The following is a 17288-nucleotide window of genomic DNA, read 5'->3' as shown; positions in this document are numbered from 1 at the left end:
AAAATCCATGAGGTATGCGCAATCCCCCTTTCCACCTCTTCTTAGAGACCCATGCATTGATGTATCCATTCATGACAGCTGTATTCCTGTGTCAGTGTTCCACTCAGGGCCTGATGCACAAAGGTCCCTGGAAAGAACCTCCTGCTATTTTCACCTCAGTAAATATTACTCATATTCGGGAAGACAAAATATGAAAGTGCAAAACCCCTAAGAGAGAAACTACACTGGCTCCCACTTAAAGAACGGACCACATTCAAAGATCTGAACGATCGTTCATAGAATCATCTATGGAGAGGCCCCAACCTACATGGTAGACCTCATTGACTTACCTCCCAGAAATGCCATAAGATCTTCCCGCACATTTCTTAACCTGCACTTCCAGAGCTGCAAAGGATTAAAATACAGCCGAACACACGCCACCAGCTTTTCCTACATGAGCACGCAGCTGTGGAATGCATTGCCAACAAACCTGAAAACAATTAACGAAATCACTACCTTTCGCAAATCTCTGAAAACCTATCTTTTCAATAGGATCTGCCACGAGAATCCATAAATTGACCAATACACTTCACCACTTCACCTTACTCTGAATGATGCCTCTCTATAACTCTGCTTAATGCTTCTTTGCTATCCTCGATCTCATTGTAATTCCAACTGTATTTCTATATCCTGACATGGCGCTGCCATAACAGGTCTTTGTAAGCCACATTGAGCCTGCAAATAGGTGGGAAAATGTGGGATACAAGTGCAATAAATAAATAAATAAATAAATAAATTACCGAGGTGGAAATAGCAGGTAATTCGCAAAAGTAGTTGCATGCAAATGAGCTGCATGGACTTTTACCATGCAGCTCAGGTAGGGAAAATGCCAGGACATGCATTTCATGGCTTTCATACGCACATACAAGCTGCTTACATGAAAGCCGTGTGTAGCTTTTTTTTTTTTTCAAAACTTTCTATCGTGCACAGGTTTCTTGATCTTATCGGGCACAGGAGATTTCTTGATCCACGGACTTTCTTTCTCCCAGCACCTTCCCAGTACTTTACCACTGGGGCTACAAAGTCCTGCACCTTCAAGGCCACCTCAGGCTTCTTCCTGCTTTTGCCTTGATCTGCAGCCATATCCACAGGTTTGGCAGGCACTTGCAACGCCACCTCTCTATGGAGCCGGCAGTGCCAGCAGCACAAACTCCCCTTGCCTGCAGCACCAAGGCAAACCAGCTTCCAGGGATGGAAAAATCTGCCACGATGGGGGGGGGGGGGGGCATTTTATGAAGGAAGAATAGGAGCAGGCAGCCTGGATAACTTGCAATGACAGCTTCTGACCTCCCGTAAAAAAGTAGGGGCTGCTTCTGTGCATCGCTTGGAAAACAGTTGTGCATCGCTCAGAATGCACATTTAAATATTAATCAGCTCATTTAAATATATTAGCATGTGCATTGTCCACTGAATACCGTTCTCACTAAGGGGCCCTCTTTCCTAAGGTGTGCTGAAAAATGGCCTGCGCTGGTGTGGATGCATGTATTGGATGCGCAAAGGTCCATTTTTCAGTGCGCCATCAAAAAAGGACTTTTTTGCCAAAAATGGATGTGCGGCAAAATAAAAATCAGCGCACGTCCATTTTGGGCCTGAGACCTTACTGCCACCCACTGACTTACTGGTAGGGCCTCATGCGCTAACCAGGCGGTAATTGTCAGCACGCATACACTGCCCATTACTACCTGGTTAGCACCACAAGGTAGAAAATAGACATTATTTTCTGCCGTGCATTTTGGGCACGCGTAGAAATTAGAATTACCGCCAGAGGCACGCAATAGCCAGGCGGTAGTTTTAATTTGACGAGTGTTGTGCGCACATAGGCACCTACATGTCTTAGTAAAAGGGCCCCTAAACCAGTCAAAAACACATGTTGCTGGCCTGGTAAGTTCTGTGCGTTGGGCCTTCCATCCTTCAAGCAAAAAGCTAATCCTCTGAGAGAACAATAATCAAAGCACTTTCCAATGATAAAATAGCCCTGCATACAGAGAAGCTGGAGCTACCTGTGGGTAATGCATGTTGTTTACCTGTACAGGTAAGAGTGTTCAGGTAATTACATTAAGCCTGCCTATGTCATCCTCTTCCTTTACTGGCTGAACAAGGACAATTAAAGATCTGAGTGCAAATTGTTATGCAGCATTTATAAACTATGGGCCCAATATTCAGAAAAGGCTGAACTCCTAAATTTACGCCCCTACGTTAGGATCATTAATGCGTACCCTATTTTCAGCCAAATTTATGAGCTTAAGTTTTCAGCTGAAAATCATCTTAATTTAGGAGCTTAAAAGTTATGCTTATAAATTATAGGTCTGCCATTCATTTGCCTAGATTTACGAGCCTACTGCTGAAAATCAGTGCTAGGCTCCTAAGTTCTTCTCCCTATCCTACATCTGCCCCTGTTGCCATCCACTTTTTATGCTCTTTCATTTAGGAGTTTAGGGGTCAATATTCAAAGTGATTTAAATATCCAGGAGAGGCTCCTGGGCCATTTAAACTGCTTGTGTGGAGTTATCAGGGGATTTTCAGTGGCATTTTACCAGTTACTGTCACTGAATATCCCCATTAAGAGCCAGATTCTATATTTGGCACCTAAAAACTCCACACAGAATAAATTTCCGCCTAAGTGTATTCTGTAAGCAGTGCCTATATTTAGGCTCAGTATATAGAATGTGCTTAGTTGATATCACAGCGCTTAATACTACGTGTATCCATTTATACCAAGGGAAGCGTGGAGTAAATGCCGGCACATAGATTTAGGCACACAGGGGCTTATTCTATAACAGTGCGTGTAAATTTTGGAATGTCCATGAAACGTCCATTTCCCCACCCTTAACCATACCCCTTTTTGACTATCCAGCTTATAATCGAAAGACAAAAACGCCTATATTGTGACCTAAATTGGGAGATAGGCATTTATCTCCCAAAAACGAATAACGCGGTATAATCGAAAGCCGAACTTGGACGTTTGCAACTGCACTCCATCGCAGAAGCGTACAAAGTTGACGGGGGCGTGTCGAAGGCGTGGTGAAGGCAGAACTGGGGCGTGGTTATCGGCCGATCAGAGATGGGCGCCTTTCGCCGATAATGGAAACAAAATATGCGTTTTTAGCGAGAATTTAGGGCACTTTTCCTGGACCCTGTTTTTCCACGAATAAGGCCCCAAAAAGTGCCCTAAATGACCAGATAACCACTGGAGGGAATCGGGGATGACCTCCCCTGACTCCCCCAGTGGTCACAAACCCCCTCCCACCACAAAATATGCAGTTTCACAACTGTTTATTTTCACCCTCAAATGTCATACCCACCTCCCTGGCAGCAGTATGCAGGTCACTGGAGCAGTTATTAGGGGGTGCAGTGGACTTAGGCAGGTGGACCCAGGCCCATCCCTCCCCTACCTGTTACAATTGTGCTGCTTAATGCTTATTAGTCGTCCAACCCCCCAAACCCACTGTACCCACATGTAGGTGCCCCCCTTCACCCCTTAGGGCTATAGTAATGTTGTAGACTTGTGGGCAGTGGGTTTTGAGGGGGATTTGGGGGGCTCAACACACAAGGGAAGGGTGCTATGCACCTGGGAGCTGTTTTACCTTTTTTTTGTTTTTGTAAAAGTGCCCCCTAGGGTGCCCCGGTTGATGTCCTGGCATGTGAGGGGGGACAGTGCACTACGAATCCTGGCCCCTCCCACGAACAAATGCCTTGGATTTATTCGTTTTTGAGCTGGGCGCTTTCATTTTCCATTATCGCTGAAAAACAAAAACGCCCAGCTCACAAATTGTCGAATAAAACATGGACGTCTATTTTTTTCGAATATACGGTTCGGTCCGCCCCTTCACGGACCCGTTCTCGGAGATAAACGCCCATGGAGATAGACGTTTTCGTTCAATTATGCCCCTCCACGTACAGTAGAAGTTAGGCACACTGCATTATAGAATATGCTTAGTGAGTTCTGCATGTAAGTTCTAATTATTGCCAATTAGTGCTCATTATTGCTTGATAAGTTTTGTTAAAAATGCTAATTAGCTTGTTAAGCCAATTATGTTATGTGCACAGTTATTTATTTATTTATTTATTTATTTATTTGTTGCATTTGTATCCCAAATTTTCCCACCTTTTTGCAGGCTCAATGTGGCTTACATAGTTCCGTTTACGGTGTTAGCAGGTTCCAGTCTGAACAAATACAATGTATAATGAATACACAAGGTGATGTTGTGGTAGAATGAGGTACATGTGTGATAGGTATAATTGGGGGCAAATTAGAAAGGGGGAGTAAGAGTCAGGTAATGTCCATTACGGTCTTTGGTTACATTGTGTCGCAGATATCCAAGTACTTTTATGTTGGGTCGGTGGGGTATGCTCTTCTGAACAGGTCTGTCTTTAGTGCTTTCCGGAAATTTAGGTGGTCGAGCGTAGTTTTTACTGCTTTTGGTAGTGCGTTCCATAGTTGTGCACTTAAGTAGGAAAAGCTGGATGCATAGGTGGATTTGTATTTGAGTCCACTCACCTGGATTTTGGCACAGATCTCTAGGCACGCAATATAGAATCCTGCAGTAAATGCAAAACTGCCAATTATTGGTGCCAATCACACATGTAAGTGCTATTCACACTACTGGCACCCTTTACAGAATTACCTTTCACGTTAATATTTTCTGATGGAAAAATTGCATGCAAATTTTCCAGGAGGTCTATAATCCAAGCAAGACCTGTGCAGACATATCTGTTGTTTATTAGTGCAAACCCTGCTGGTAAAAATACTCAGAGTTTGCACCAGCTGGGGCAGTTTGGATAACTGTCCCCTGCGTAATTCACTTCATTAGACAGTACACACCCTGATTCCACCCTGTGAGCCAGGAAACACTGAGACTCCATAGAGACCTGTCCAGGTGGCAGGTGCACCTTGGACTATAGAAATATCCCAAGGATGATTAAAAAATAAACCAGCAGATGCTAAAGTTCACTATGATCTCTATCTATAGAAAAGGAGGGGACAAAACATAATTACAAAGTATGTTCTGGGAACTTACTTCCTGAGTAAACAGTCCATATCTTTACAGTGATCATAAATGTTTGCAGCAGAGAATTCTCTTGCCGTAAAGAGGCCTTAGTAATCCAACAGAATCACTCATTCTCAGGTATTCCACTGAGGGAAGAGAGGAATGACAGCTGTCACTTCATGAGTGGCCCCTATCGGTCAATGACTGGCACTGAGAGTGTGGTTCAGAGGACATGCATGCAATACAGCTAACATTTTCCTCAAATTAGAGCTATTTTTGTGCTTATATGATTTTAATGTACACTAGGGAAAGGGAATGGGGCTTGATATATCGCCTTTCTGTTTGGTTTTGTAACTACATTCAAAGCGGTTTACATAGTATGTACAGGTACTTATTCGTACCTGGGGCAATGGAGGGTTAAGTGACTTGCCCAGAGTCACAAGGAGCTGCAGTGGGAACTGAACACTATGGGGGTCTTTTACTAAAGATTAGCACATGCTATCTGCCACAGGACCCATTTTATTCCTACAGGCCCTGCTGCAGATAACATGAACTAATCATTAGTTTAAAAAAAAAAGAAAGAAAGAAACCCTCTAAATTCAGCATTTACACCCTAATTCTGCATATAGCGCTCAAAATTGTGTGCACAAGAATGGATGCACGCCCAATTTGCAGACACAATTTAATTGAGTAACAAGCTAATTAGCACCAATAATTGGGCACTACATAAGTACATAAGTATTGCCATACTGGGAAAGACCAAAGGTCCATCAAGGCCAGCATCCTGTTTCCAACAGTAGCCAATCCAGGTCACAAATACCTGGCAAGATCCCAAAAAAGTACAAAACATTTTATACTGCTTATCCCAGAAATAGTGGATTTTCCCCAAGTCTATTTAATAATGGTCTATGGACTTTTCCTTTAGGAAGCCATCCAAACCTTTTTAAAACTCCGCTAAGCTAACCACCTTTACCACATTCTCTGGCAGATAATAAGCAATTATCAGCACTAATTAGTATTAAGGTTTTGTACACACTCAATTTCACTAAAACCGAGCAGGCGCTCGAAGGGAGGAGCAGGGCAGGCAGCGCAGCAGCAAACATCGCTGGACGAAGGTTTCTGCTGGCAGGGCTTGGCGAGCCCCACCAACCAAACCAGTAGATTTGGGGGGGCCTGAATCCAAATTGGCAGATTGGGTGGGCAAGGCCCCCAAGGCTATGCCACTGGTCCTACTTATATGGTGACCTTGGCCAGTTAAGAGCTGAATATCAGCATTTAACCAACCAAGTTCTGACTGTGCCCCCATAGCGCCCCCAGAGTAGCTGGTTTCATGTTGGACTCTAACAGAACATTTTCAGCGGCACTTAATATGACTGGTTAGCTCTGAACAAGTGATTTAACCGGCCAGGAGCCATTTTTGGCTGGTTAAATCGTTTTAAACTACAGTGCACAATGTTGTCTTATTGTGAATGTTGTAATCTGCTCTGTTTGAACTATGTTTTGTAAGATATAGAATATAAATAACTAAATTGATTACATTTATGGGACAAGACGTCAGCAAGCCAGGTTTTCAGTCTAATTTGTATTAAACACTTGAAAAGAAAAGCATACATATCTGTCACATGCTGTATTTTAGTGCATCTCCTAATAAATATAATCCAAGCCATAAAGTTCATGTTGGCCAAACAGCGATGTCTGATGACTGAAACAGGAATAAGGGTGAAGCAGAGTAAATCCAGTGCTGTGTAAACAGAGCACACATAACTGGTCCACACAAATTGATTAGATAAACTGATATGGGCTTGGACTAGTTCCCTAAAAAGACAAGCACAGGATGTTGTAATTAGCACGGTTATGCCTTATCACCTCCTGTTTATTAAATACAAATATAGTGTATCTATATATTACATCAAATCATGTTTACCAATGTTAATTTAAAAAGTTAGAAAAACAGTAGGCACTGAATATGACCCAGACATGTGAAAGAAATTTCACTCTGCAGTATTTACAGTGATAGTATTCATCAACCATAAAGCTGAAAAGAAAATTTTTAATTATTTTGTAAATGTAATTTCATTTATTAAACTTAATTACATACCTTACAAAATTGTTCATAACATGGTACAATAAAACAAATATTAGTAAAACTGCAAAATATAATAACAATAAAATAATCACCACAAAAACACTCAAATTATCATAAAATGAAATAACAGTAAAAAAAGAACAAAACACCATGACAATAAACAACCAAGCCTCCCAGACACTTAAATCTTCATGATTCAATAATAAGTATTTATAATCACTTATCCAAAGTCTTCAATGGATTCTAATAAACATACCAAAGTATCCCACAAGGTAGAACGCCCACTAAACACAGTGGGCCTGACATTCAGACCAGGGGAGTTAGCTTGGCTAATGTTCGTTTGTCGGCGCTGAGCCTGGATATTCAATGCCGGGCCATTTCCATGACCGGCATTGAATATCCGGTTCATTTTTGGCCAATTTGAACTTAACCAACCAAACTGATATTCAGTGCTGGCCGGTTAAGTTGTAATTGGCCAAAGATATTCCACCTATTGACGCGGTAATATTTGGCTGTCAAATATAGCTGGCCAGATGCTAAATACCTGTGCTGACTGGCTATGTCACATGACATAGCCGGTCATCCAGCTAGCTGCAAAATGCTAATATTCAGCTGAGATATCCGGCTATCTTGTGCTGAACATTAGCACTTACTAAAGCGCGCCGAAAAATGGGCTGCGTGGGTATAGCTGCGTGTATTGGATGTGTGCAGGTCCATTTCTCAGCGCACTTGCAAAAAAGGGCCCTTGTTTTTGGCCGACAATGGACGTGTGTCAAAATAAAAATTGGCACATGTCCATTATGGGCCTGAGATCTTACCACCACCCATTGACTTAGCGGTAAGGTCTCACGCGTTAACCGGATGGTAATTGTCAGCATACGTACACTGCTGATTACCGCCTGGTTAGCACTGCATGGTGGGAAAAAAATATTTTCCAACGTGTGTATCGGACGCACGTAAAAAATGGAATTACCGCTCGGGGTACACGGTAGCCAAGCAGTACTTCCAAATTGATGCACGTTGGAAAGAGCCTACATGCCTTAGTAAAAGAGCAGTCAGCTAAGTACAATTTAACCGGCCCGGTGCCGTTCCAGGTTTTGAATATCAGAGGGAATTATCTTTAGTCTCCATTGCCTTAGGAACAAACTTTGGGGCCCTTCACCTAAAGCACTTAAAGTGAGATTAACATGTGATAACAGACTACAGTATGACTGAGTTTAGGGGTTTTATGATAGTTTGCTTGTTTCTGTTAAACCGTGCTTTCCTGAATTTTTTTTGTCAAGGGTGTGGCATGAACACCATACAATACCTTCCCAAAAAGATTTTTCCTAAATATACAAAACAAGATTTTAACAGAGAGATGAATAACAAAATATAATATAATATTTAATAGTTGAGTCCTCAGACAATGCTTTTTCTCAGGTATACAGTCAAGTGAAATAATGTTCACATAACATGGCTGAAGTTTCACACCATCATTGAATACAACTTATGTGTGAGACAGTTCCCTAAAATACACAGTGCTAATCCAGTGAAGTTTACAATCAAGTCACATCAAAAATTAAATATATAGAACGTCAAATCTTTAAATGCTGTAACCATGCCACTTCTTAAAAATTCACATAATCAAATAATATTTGTCCATACTTGGCACAATGGCACTTATCTTAATATTCACATGGGTCCATAGTCAGGTTTCACAGAGCTCTTTCCTTCATCAGGAACCCCTTGCTTGAACATCAAAATTGCTGCGCATAGAGCGTGCTGTTTCTCTAAAATGGTGACTGGCATGGGCAGAGATTGGGCTTGAAATTGTTAGCCAGCTAGCTTCTTATACTTAGGGGCCCTTTTACAAAGGAACATGGGCGCCTACGCGCATCCAACATGTCAGTTTGGAACTACTGGCCGGCTACCACGTGTGCCAGGCGGTAATTCCATTTTTTACGCGTGATTAGCTCAGGCACGCCTACTCATTGGCATGCTTCCCTCTCTGGAAAATAAAAAATCTTTTCCAGCGGGAAACTGCCGTGGGACACCTCAGCACATCCCGCGAAAGTGCCCTTTTAGCACACACTAGGCCCACATTAGGCCTACCACACCTTAGTAAAAGGACCCCTAACTGGCTAATGTAGTTAGCACAGGACCACTTACAGCCTCCTAATCAGAAGGTGTTGAGTGCTTCAGCGTTAACCAGGAGCAGGTACTGTGCATTTATCCAAATATTAACACATGACCTGCAATTTAAAAAAAATAGTGGGAACACCCCTGTTTGATGCAACATTAGTTTTGGTCTTGCCCAAAATAAACATAATGCATTAAGTCCACAATTTAACACAGTTTAGTAAAAGGGCCCCTTAGATTGCAAGCCCTTGAGAACAGGGAAATACTTTTTGTACCTGATTGTAACTGGACTTGAGCTACAACTGAAAAAAGGTGTGAGCTAAATCCAAAATTTTACCCTGCCCCTTCCCCCTTCACCCAGTACGTTGTAGTTATGTATTTATTTAATTATTGCAACGTTTATAGTTTACACCATCCACTGTACTGGGTAAATAACCGTACACAGACATAATTTATTTATTATTAGGATTTATTTACCGCCATTTTTGAAGAAATTCACTCAAGGCGGTGCACAGTAAGAAAGAATCAAACATGAGCAATAGACAATTACAGCAGTAAAAATATTCAAATAACAATATTCAAATCCCACTGCTGCTCCTTGTGATCATAATAATGGTGTCACTACAATTGAGGTACAGTATAATATAATATGGTCCTTCTCCAATTCACGTCATATAATCAGTCACTACAGCAACCTATCAGTAGATGTCTACTTTGTGCCCATACTCAGGACAGTGAGAATGCTTGTTTAAAAAGTTAAAATTTCAATTGCTTTCTAAAATGTGTAACACACTCAAATTTCCTCAATTCCTACAGACCAGCCATGCTGCCAATGGATGGATGCATGTATGTATTCCCAGAGATTACTCTGGTGTTGAGAAATGCCCCTATTGGAGGTATAGTTTGTATGGATTGGTTTTTTTCCTCCTTTGAACCTTTTGTGAGGCATCCTCAATGCCTGTCACCTCTTCTCTCTTTCATTTTTGCCAGAAGCAGGAGGAAGAGAGATAGAATCCTTAGAGGTGGAAAGAGATTCCTTATCCCCGCCTCATTCAGAGGCTTCTGAACCCAGCACACTCCTTGCAATGCGTCCTCAGGAAAGGGGGAACATATGCTAAAAATATTATTTTTCTGTATAATTCTTTCTTGACATTTGGTGGCCTTTCTCATTTTACCTAGGCTTAACGTGAATAAACTTTTGGTGGTAGAAACAGAGGATGAGAAAAACCCGATAAAGGAAAATTTAGCCCACTTGAACCTCCAGTTGTTTCTAAATATCTTTTTTTGTTCTTTTTATTGTGTTTCCAACTTACATCAAAACAGATTTGAATCATGATAAAGAGCTTAATAACATAATTCAATGCCGAGCCATCTCCGTGACCGGCATTGAATATCCGGTTTATTTTTGGCCGATTTGAACTTAACCAGCCAAACCAATATTCAGTGCTGGCTGGTTAAGTTGTAATTGGTCAAAGATATTCCACTTATAGGCTCAGAATTCTCCAAGGAAGAGGAAAAATCAAAGAACAAATTATAAACAAAGCAAGTGAACAGTCCACTATCATAAATGGCTCAGGGAGTCAAAGACATCTCAAGTCCCATCTGTGCAAGTGCCTTTCCCTTCAAGGAAAAATTGCAATTGGGAAACATCATAGAAAATATAAGTGTGGTTGTCCAAACAAACTACACATTTACATGGATATCTTAGCTGCAACTTAGCACCCACATCCAATACTCTTTGAGGAAGGGTCAGGAACCGCCTTCGTCTGGCTTGGGTTAATTTAGCCACACCAGGAAAAATGGAAACTTTAGCCCCATAGACGGAGGCGGCGCAAGGCAAGATGCCGCCTGAGGCAGGGCTGAGATGCTGCCCCCTCCCCCCCAGACCAAGTTCTGGCATCCCACCCTTCCTTCCTCTACCCTGTTCCCAAATTTTACCTTCTTTTTACGTTTTTTAAAAGCTGGTGGCGACTGCAATTCCCATATGCTGCCCTGCTGCTGGCACCGGCCTCTTCTCTACTGCAGCCATCTCTGAGGAAACGGGAAGTTACATCAGAAAGGCGTCCAGAGTAAAAGGAAGAGGCGGGCGCCGGTGGCAGGACAGCATATGGGAATCAAAGAATGTAAAATTGGGGAACGGTGTGGAGGAAGAAAGGGGAGATGCTGCTCTCGAAAGAGTGCTGCCTCAGGTGGCCTGATGGTCAGGCTGCCCCTGCTCTTAGAACTTCAAGTCTTTAGTTTTAAAGTACAATCACATTAAAGCTTCCTTATCCTGATTAAAGACAAAAGTCACCAAAGGTAGATCTTAGCACTACCTCTTCTTGTGATTTCTCCAGAATATCAGTCAAGTTCAGACTATCTGAGGAAACATCCATCACTGAAGATTCTCCCTCAGGAGTAGATTGCTTCTTAGAAATTGGTAGAAAATAAATTCTATGCAAAGAGAGAAGTGTCTCAGTAGAACATTTAAACACATCTTGAAGATATTTATAAAATACTTCCCTAGGTGATATTTTGTCATTAACTGAAGAAATTTTAACAGACTTAAGTTCAGGTATCTAGTATAGTTTTCAAAATTGCCAATTTTCCTTTGAAATAACAAACGGTCTTGTAATAAAGTAGTTTGAAAATTTTAACCTAAGTAGCCAATTAACTCTTCAGTTTTCACACCATATGTTTTTAAAGTTTCTTTAGTCTTCTGAACCCCACGAAAGTTATCAGCCACCATTGGAAATGCCAAAGAACATACCTTATAGATAGACTCCAACCCAGCCCAGACAGTATCAAGAGCCACCTCTGATGGTTTAACCTAGGGGGAAGCACCAACCCCTCCCCTGGGGCTTCCTTGGTCTCTCCAGAAACAGGCTGTGCTCTAGCACAGCCCGATGATGACAATAGTGCCATTCCAGCCATTCCTAGAAAATCCATAGCCTGCTACTGAGATTGACATAAGGAAGTCACTTCTTGCCCTGAAATCTTGCTACTATTTGGGTTTCTGCCAGGTACTTGTGACCTGGATTGGCCACTGTTGAAAGCATAATGCTGGGCTAGATGGACCGTTGGTCTGACCCAGTGTGGCTATTCTTATGTTCTTAAAGCGGCACGTGGCAGCTGGTCACAGCATTCAGGGCTCCTTTTTCAAAGCTGTGGTAAGCACTAGTGCATGATTACTGCAGCTTAAAAGAATTTACCATAGGATGCGCTTATTTTTACAGTGAAAGGACGTGTCTGGGGCGATAATCAGTTAGTGCATCTATGTTACCACGTGATAACTGTTTAGCACATGAGCCCTTACTGCTTACAAAATAGGTGTCGGTAAGAACTCACACACTAATCGTTTTTAATGGCCACATGCTAATGGCAACATTAGCATGTGATTACTTCAAATTAAACAACCCGAATTGCAGATATTACTCGTATGTAACGCAAATGGAGTGCCTGCAATTATATATATTATGTGTTGGGAGGTTCACTTAATTATGGAGGAAAAAGGTCTCAAAATACCAGTTTGCCCATATATATAGTAACATAGTAACATAGTAGATGACGGCAGAAAAAGACCTGCACGGTCCATCCAGTCTGCTCAACAAGACAACTCATGTGTGCTACTTTTTGTGTATACCCTACTTTGATTTGTACCTATGCTCTTCAGGGCACAGACCATGAGTATATCATAAGACATATCTTAGGCTGAACTCATCATCGACCTAAAAAAAACCTCCTTCAATTTTATTCAAATGACTTTTCACAAAAATAAATTTTCTTTGACTTAGCTTTTGTGTGCTGGATGGTCTCACGTCTGTTTTCTTATCTCCTGACGGGGACCCGTTTCACTCCACCGCTTTCTCAAGGGAGGGATATAGACGTGCTGATGTGTCTCTCTGTGTACAGTAAACTGGTATTTTGAGACCTTTTTCCTCCATAATTAAGTGAACCTCCCAACACATAATATATAACATTAGCATGTGGCCATCAATACAAAAATTTGAAATAGACCATTTTACTGCTGCACTAAAAATGTCCTTAGCATGTGGGAAATACCCATGTATGGGTCCACTAAGGCCATCTTTTAGTGCTGCTTTATAAAAGGACCCCTTAGAAACTCAGTATGAAACTGGGAAATCCAGTTAAGGATGTGATGGTGAGGACAGTTTTATTGATCAACATGGGCCGTGTTTCAGCTCTGTATCAAGCTTGTGCTCTGTATCAAGCTTTGCAAATGCTGATACTAGCTACAAATCTCATATACCACATATCTACTTGCTGCTACTGCTTCTGTTGCCTTTGCTTTTGCTGTGCATTCTCCCCACGATATTCAGCACTATTTAACTGGCCAGAATGGCTGCTGATCGGTTAAATAGCTCTTAATCGGCCATCCGCCGATATTCAAAGTGGGATAACTGGCTATCCTCTGTGAAATATTCCCAGTTAGTGGCTATCCACTGATTTTTAAAGCCACTTTAGTGGCCATATTTGACCGTGTGAAAAAGTGAGATATTTTTGGCCGATTTTAAGATAACCACTTAGCCAGCTATCTTTAAACCGGCCAAACGTAAACCAGATATTCAATGCCAGTCACTGAAAACAGCCCGGCATTGAATATCCAGGTTCAACACTGACCGCGGGAGTTAGCCGATCTAACTCCCGTGGTCTGAATATCGGCCCCTCTGTTTCTAATTATTTTAGACAGAGATTTTCTAAACTTTGAAAAACCCTCAGCTCCCTCAAACAGTTAGGGGCTCTAAAGAGTGACCTGCGCAATCACTTGCATGGGGCTTTCCTGCGTGCTGTGACCACTTCTAGCACGGCTGTAAAATAACTTCACTTTCCATTTCCTCTATTAATAGTCATGTGATAATTTTTCCATTAGTGCATGGCTATTAGCACATGAGCACTTATCGACACCTATTTTCTAGGTGGTAACAGGGCCGCCGAGAGACTGGGCCAGGCTCGGGACAAGGCCGCCCCCGGGGCCCCCCTTCCACACACCACCGGGCCCTCTTTCTACTCTCGGGCCCTCTGCACTGACCTTAAGCGCCTCACCTTCGAAAGCGCAGCAAGCAGTGGCAGACCACTCCTTCCTTCTGTGTCCCGCCCTCGCGGAAGTTACATCAGGTGAGGGCGGGACACGGAAGGAAGGAGTGGTCTGCCACTGCTTGCTGTGCTTTTGAAGGTGAGGCGCTTAAATTCAATGCTAGGGAGCAATGGAGGGCGGGCGGGTGCCGGGCCCCCCCTGGAGGCCCAGGGAATTTTGTCCCCCCTGTCCCCCCCTCTCGGCGGCCCTGGGTGGTAAGGGCTCCTTCTCTAATCATGCGCTAATCAGTTGATGTGTGGCAATGTAACTGCGCTAGCCGATTAGCGTAGAACACACCTACTCTCCGCCTGTAAACATGCCCCCAGAGCTAAAAAATAAAAAGTTTTTTATAGCACGTGGAAAGTGTGGGCTGATTCCAAAGTTACCATAGACTGCCTGAGCGCACCCCACTGTAGTGGTTTTTTAAGCAGCAACATTTGTAAAAAAAAAAAAAAAAATTATTACTATGTAGACCCAATATTATGTGGATTCACTTAGTAATTAATCAATAGGCAAGTTATAGATATTTTAATAATAATAATGACAAAAATAACAGTCAAACTCTTGGACTCCAATGTTTACATATTATAGGGGGAATTTTCTAAATGGTGCTCACAATTCAGTGGTGACAAAAACTGGCGCTAAATGATATAACAGGCGCTCCAAGATGGGCAGCACCGGGATTCATGCTCAGATTTGAACACGAGGAGTTGCACCAACTGAAACCAGGTGTAAATCCTGGTATTCAAGTTGGGCACGAATTCCTACAATTCTATAGTACTGTGCACATTTTAGTTTCAACAATTTTTTATTGATGACATTCTAATAAAACAAACACATTGACAATCAGCAAAATAGGAATGCCCCTGGCCCGCCCATGCCCCATTCATGGCCACGCCCCCTTTACAGATCTACATGAAAACACTTATGCACTATTTCATAAATGGCTCCTGGCCGGTTAAATAGCACTTAGCCAGCTAAGCGCTAATATTCAGCACAAGATAGCTGACTATTTTCAATCAATATTAGCGCGTACCCCCAGATTCTGTATAGCGCACCTAGAGATCCATGATTCGATAGAAATGCACATAACTTAACAAGCTTAGCAAGCTAATGAGTGCTGATAACAGCACTTAACAAGCAATATTGAGTACTAACTTGCACTGATTAGAATTTAGGTGCACAAGTTGCTAAGCGTATTCTGTAATAATGTGCACCGAACTTCTAACATGTGCAGGCAAAAAGGGGCATGGTTATGGGTGGAGAAATGGGTGTTTCGTGGGCATTCTGAAATTTACGTGCCTAGTTATAGAATATGGCCCAGTGCGCTTAAATCTAAATGCTGGGATTTATGTCATGTTTTTTTCGCTGGTGTAAATGGATGCGCATAGATTTAGGTGCTGAAAAATCAACTAAGCGTATTCTGTAATTGGCACCTTTATCTAGGCACTGATTATAAAATATGCTTACTTGGCACTGATTTTAGCGCCGATTTTTTTTGGGAGCCATATATAGAATCTCCCCCATAGTGACTAACCGGCTATATATCTCGTGTATAGCCAGCTAACCGTGAATATTCAGACTCTGGCTAGCTAAGTTTAGCAGGCAAATCAAACTGCCTAAATAGCAGTCCTATCTTTGGTCACTATAAACTTAATTGGCCAGTATTGAATACTGACTTAGCCGGTTGTTTCAGCCAGATCAAAAAAAAATGGATATTCAATGCCAGTCACCGGAAACAGCCCGACATTGAATATCTGGCTTTAGTGCCGATCATGGCACTTAGCCGGGCTGCCTCCCGTGGGCTGAAATTCAACCTCAGAGAATCCCTATTTAGCAAGAGGAGGGAAGCAAAGCAAAGCAAATAACACGGAAGGGTGTAACCTGTATGGAGCAGTAGACACAATCCTAAACAAAGGCACAGAGGAGGTAACCTGCATGTTCTACACAAAGCAGTGGATTCGACTCTAGCCACCTCACTGGACAGACTAGCTGGAACACGCTGGTCTTTATCTGTTGTCTGTTACGATGTTAAATATCAATGGAATGATATATAAATCAATGGCTGAACTGGTTCATAGGCACCGAAGGGTTAATAATAACACATGTAAAATAAGCTTTGCCTGTCTGCAATCTGTTGCATATTAATAATACACCCTGAAATAACAATAGGCCTTAATGACTTGTTCTTTTAACCAAGATGAAGTCTGCCTGCATTTGGAATTATTGCACAGGACCCAGAACAAATTATGGCCCTTATCAACCTGGAAAACTCCACAACAGAAACAATATGCTACACGATACAGTGGGTTTCCATTTCTACTTCCTGGTTCCAGTAGCTTTGTTAGGATTCTAGAATTTGCTAATGCTTTCCTGAAAAATCATATCTATTCCCTGGAAGGCTTACCATTACGTATTTCTTCCAGTCTTCTGGCCCTTCCATATACTTCGCCCACATATAGGCCATGTGCTCCCACAGCTTTCTGTGGCAGTACGAGCAGGATGCAACTGCCCTCTGTATTTCAGTTTCTGATGCTTTGCTTCACCCAGGCTTCTCTGACAGGAGAACTCAGCTTACTTTTTCTGAGGCTTAGAGAATATTACTAATCCAACAGCAGTAGCAAGGACTACTGGCTACTAGTTAGCTACTGAGCTGTTCATGTGGAGCTTGAAATGCTGCTCCCAGGGTATGCTATTAATTAGCTGTTTACAGTGAGTTCTCCAAGCCTTTTATGTATCTGCATGGCACTTATTCTCTTTTGAGCAATTTTTAATTGTTGCTACATCTATGGTGAGGGCATTTTGCCAAAGCCATCGAAAATATTCTGACCCTCAGCAGAAGCCTCATGGGAAACCTACACAGTGCCTAATTTAGCTCCATGTGCAGATATATTTATTAAGATTTGGCTCATGCCTTTTTCAGTTGCAGCTGAAGGCAAGTTATATTCAGGTGCAGTAGGGAAGTGATGTCTAAGCACAC

The 17288-nt window shown here is 42.2% G+C and overlaps 1 protein-coding gene across 1 annotated transcript in view; it reads right to left on the bottom strand.

Annotated features, from left to right (window-relative positions):
- LOC115465137 (cGMP-dependent protein kinase 1-like) overlaps positions 1-11617 on the bottom strand; it is a 128884-nt gene extending 117267 nt beyond the window's left edge. The window contains exon 1 of the mRNA XM_030195537.1: positions 11550-11617. Within this exon, the coding sequence (XP_030051397.1) occupies positions 11550-11609 (60 nt within the window). The 5' untranslated portion in view covers positions 11610-11617. The remainder of the gene's footprint in view (positions 1-11549) is intronic.
- Positions 11618-17288: the final 5671 nt, after the last annotated feature.

This window comes from Microcaecilia unicolor, chromosome 3, assembly GCF_901765095.1.
Source record: "Microcaecilia unicolor chromosome 3, aMicUni1.1, whole genome shotgun sequence".
Taxonomy (NCBI): domain Eukaryota; kingdom Metazoa; phylum Chordata; class Amphibia; order Gymnophiona; family Siphonopidae; genus Microcaecilia; species Microcaecilia unicolor.
Note: the sequence above shows the minus strand (reverse complement) of the source record. Positions and strands in the feature narration are given on the sequence as shown.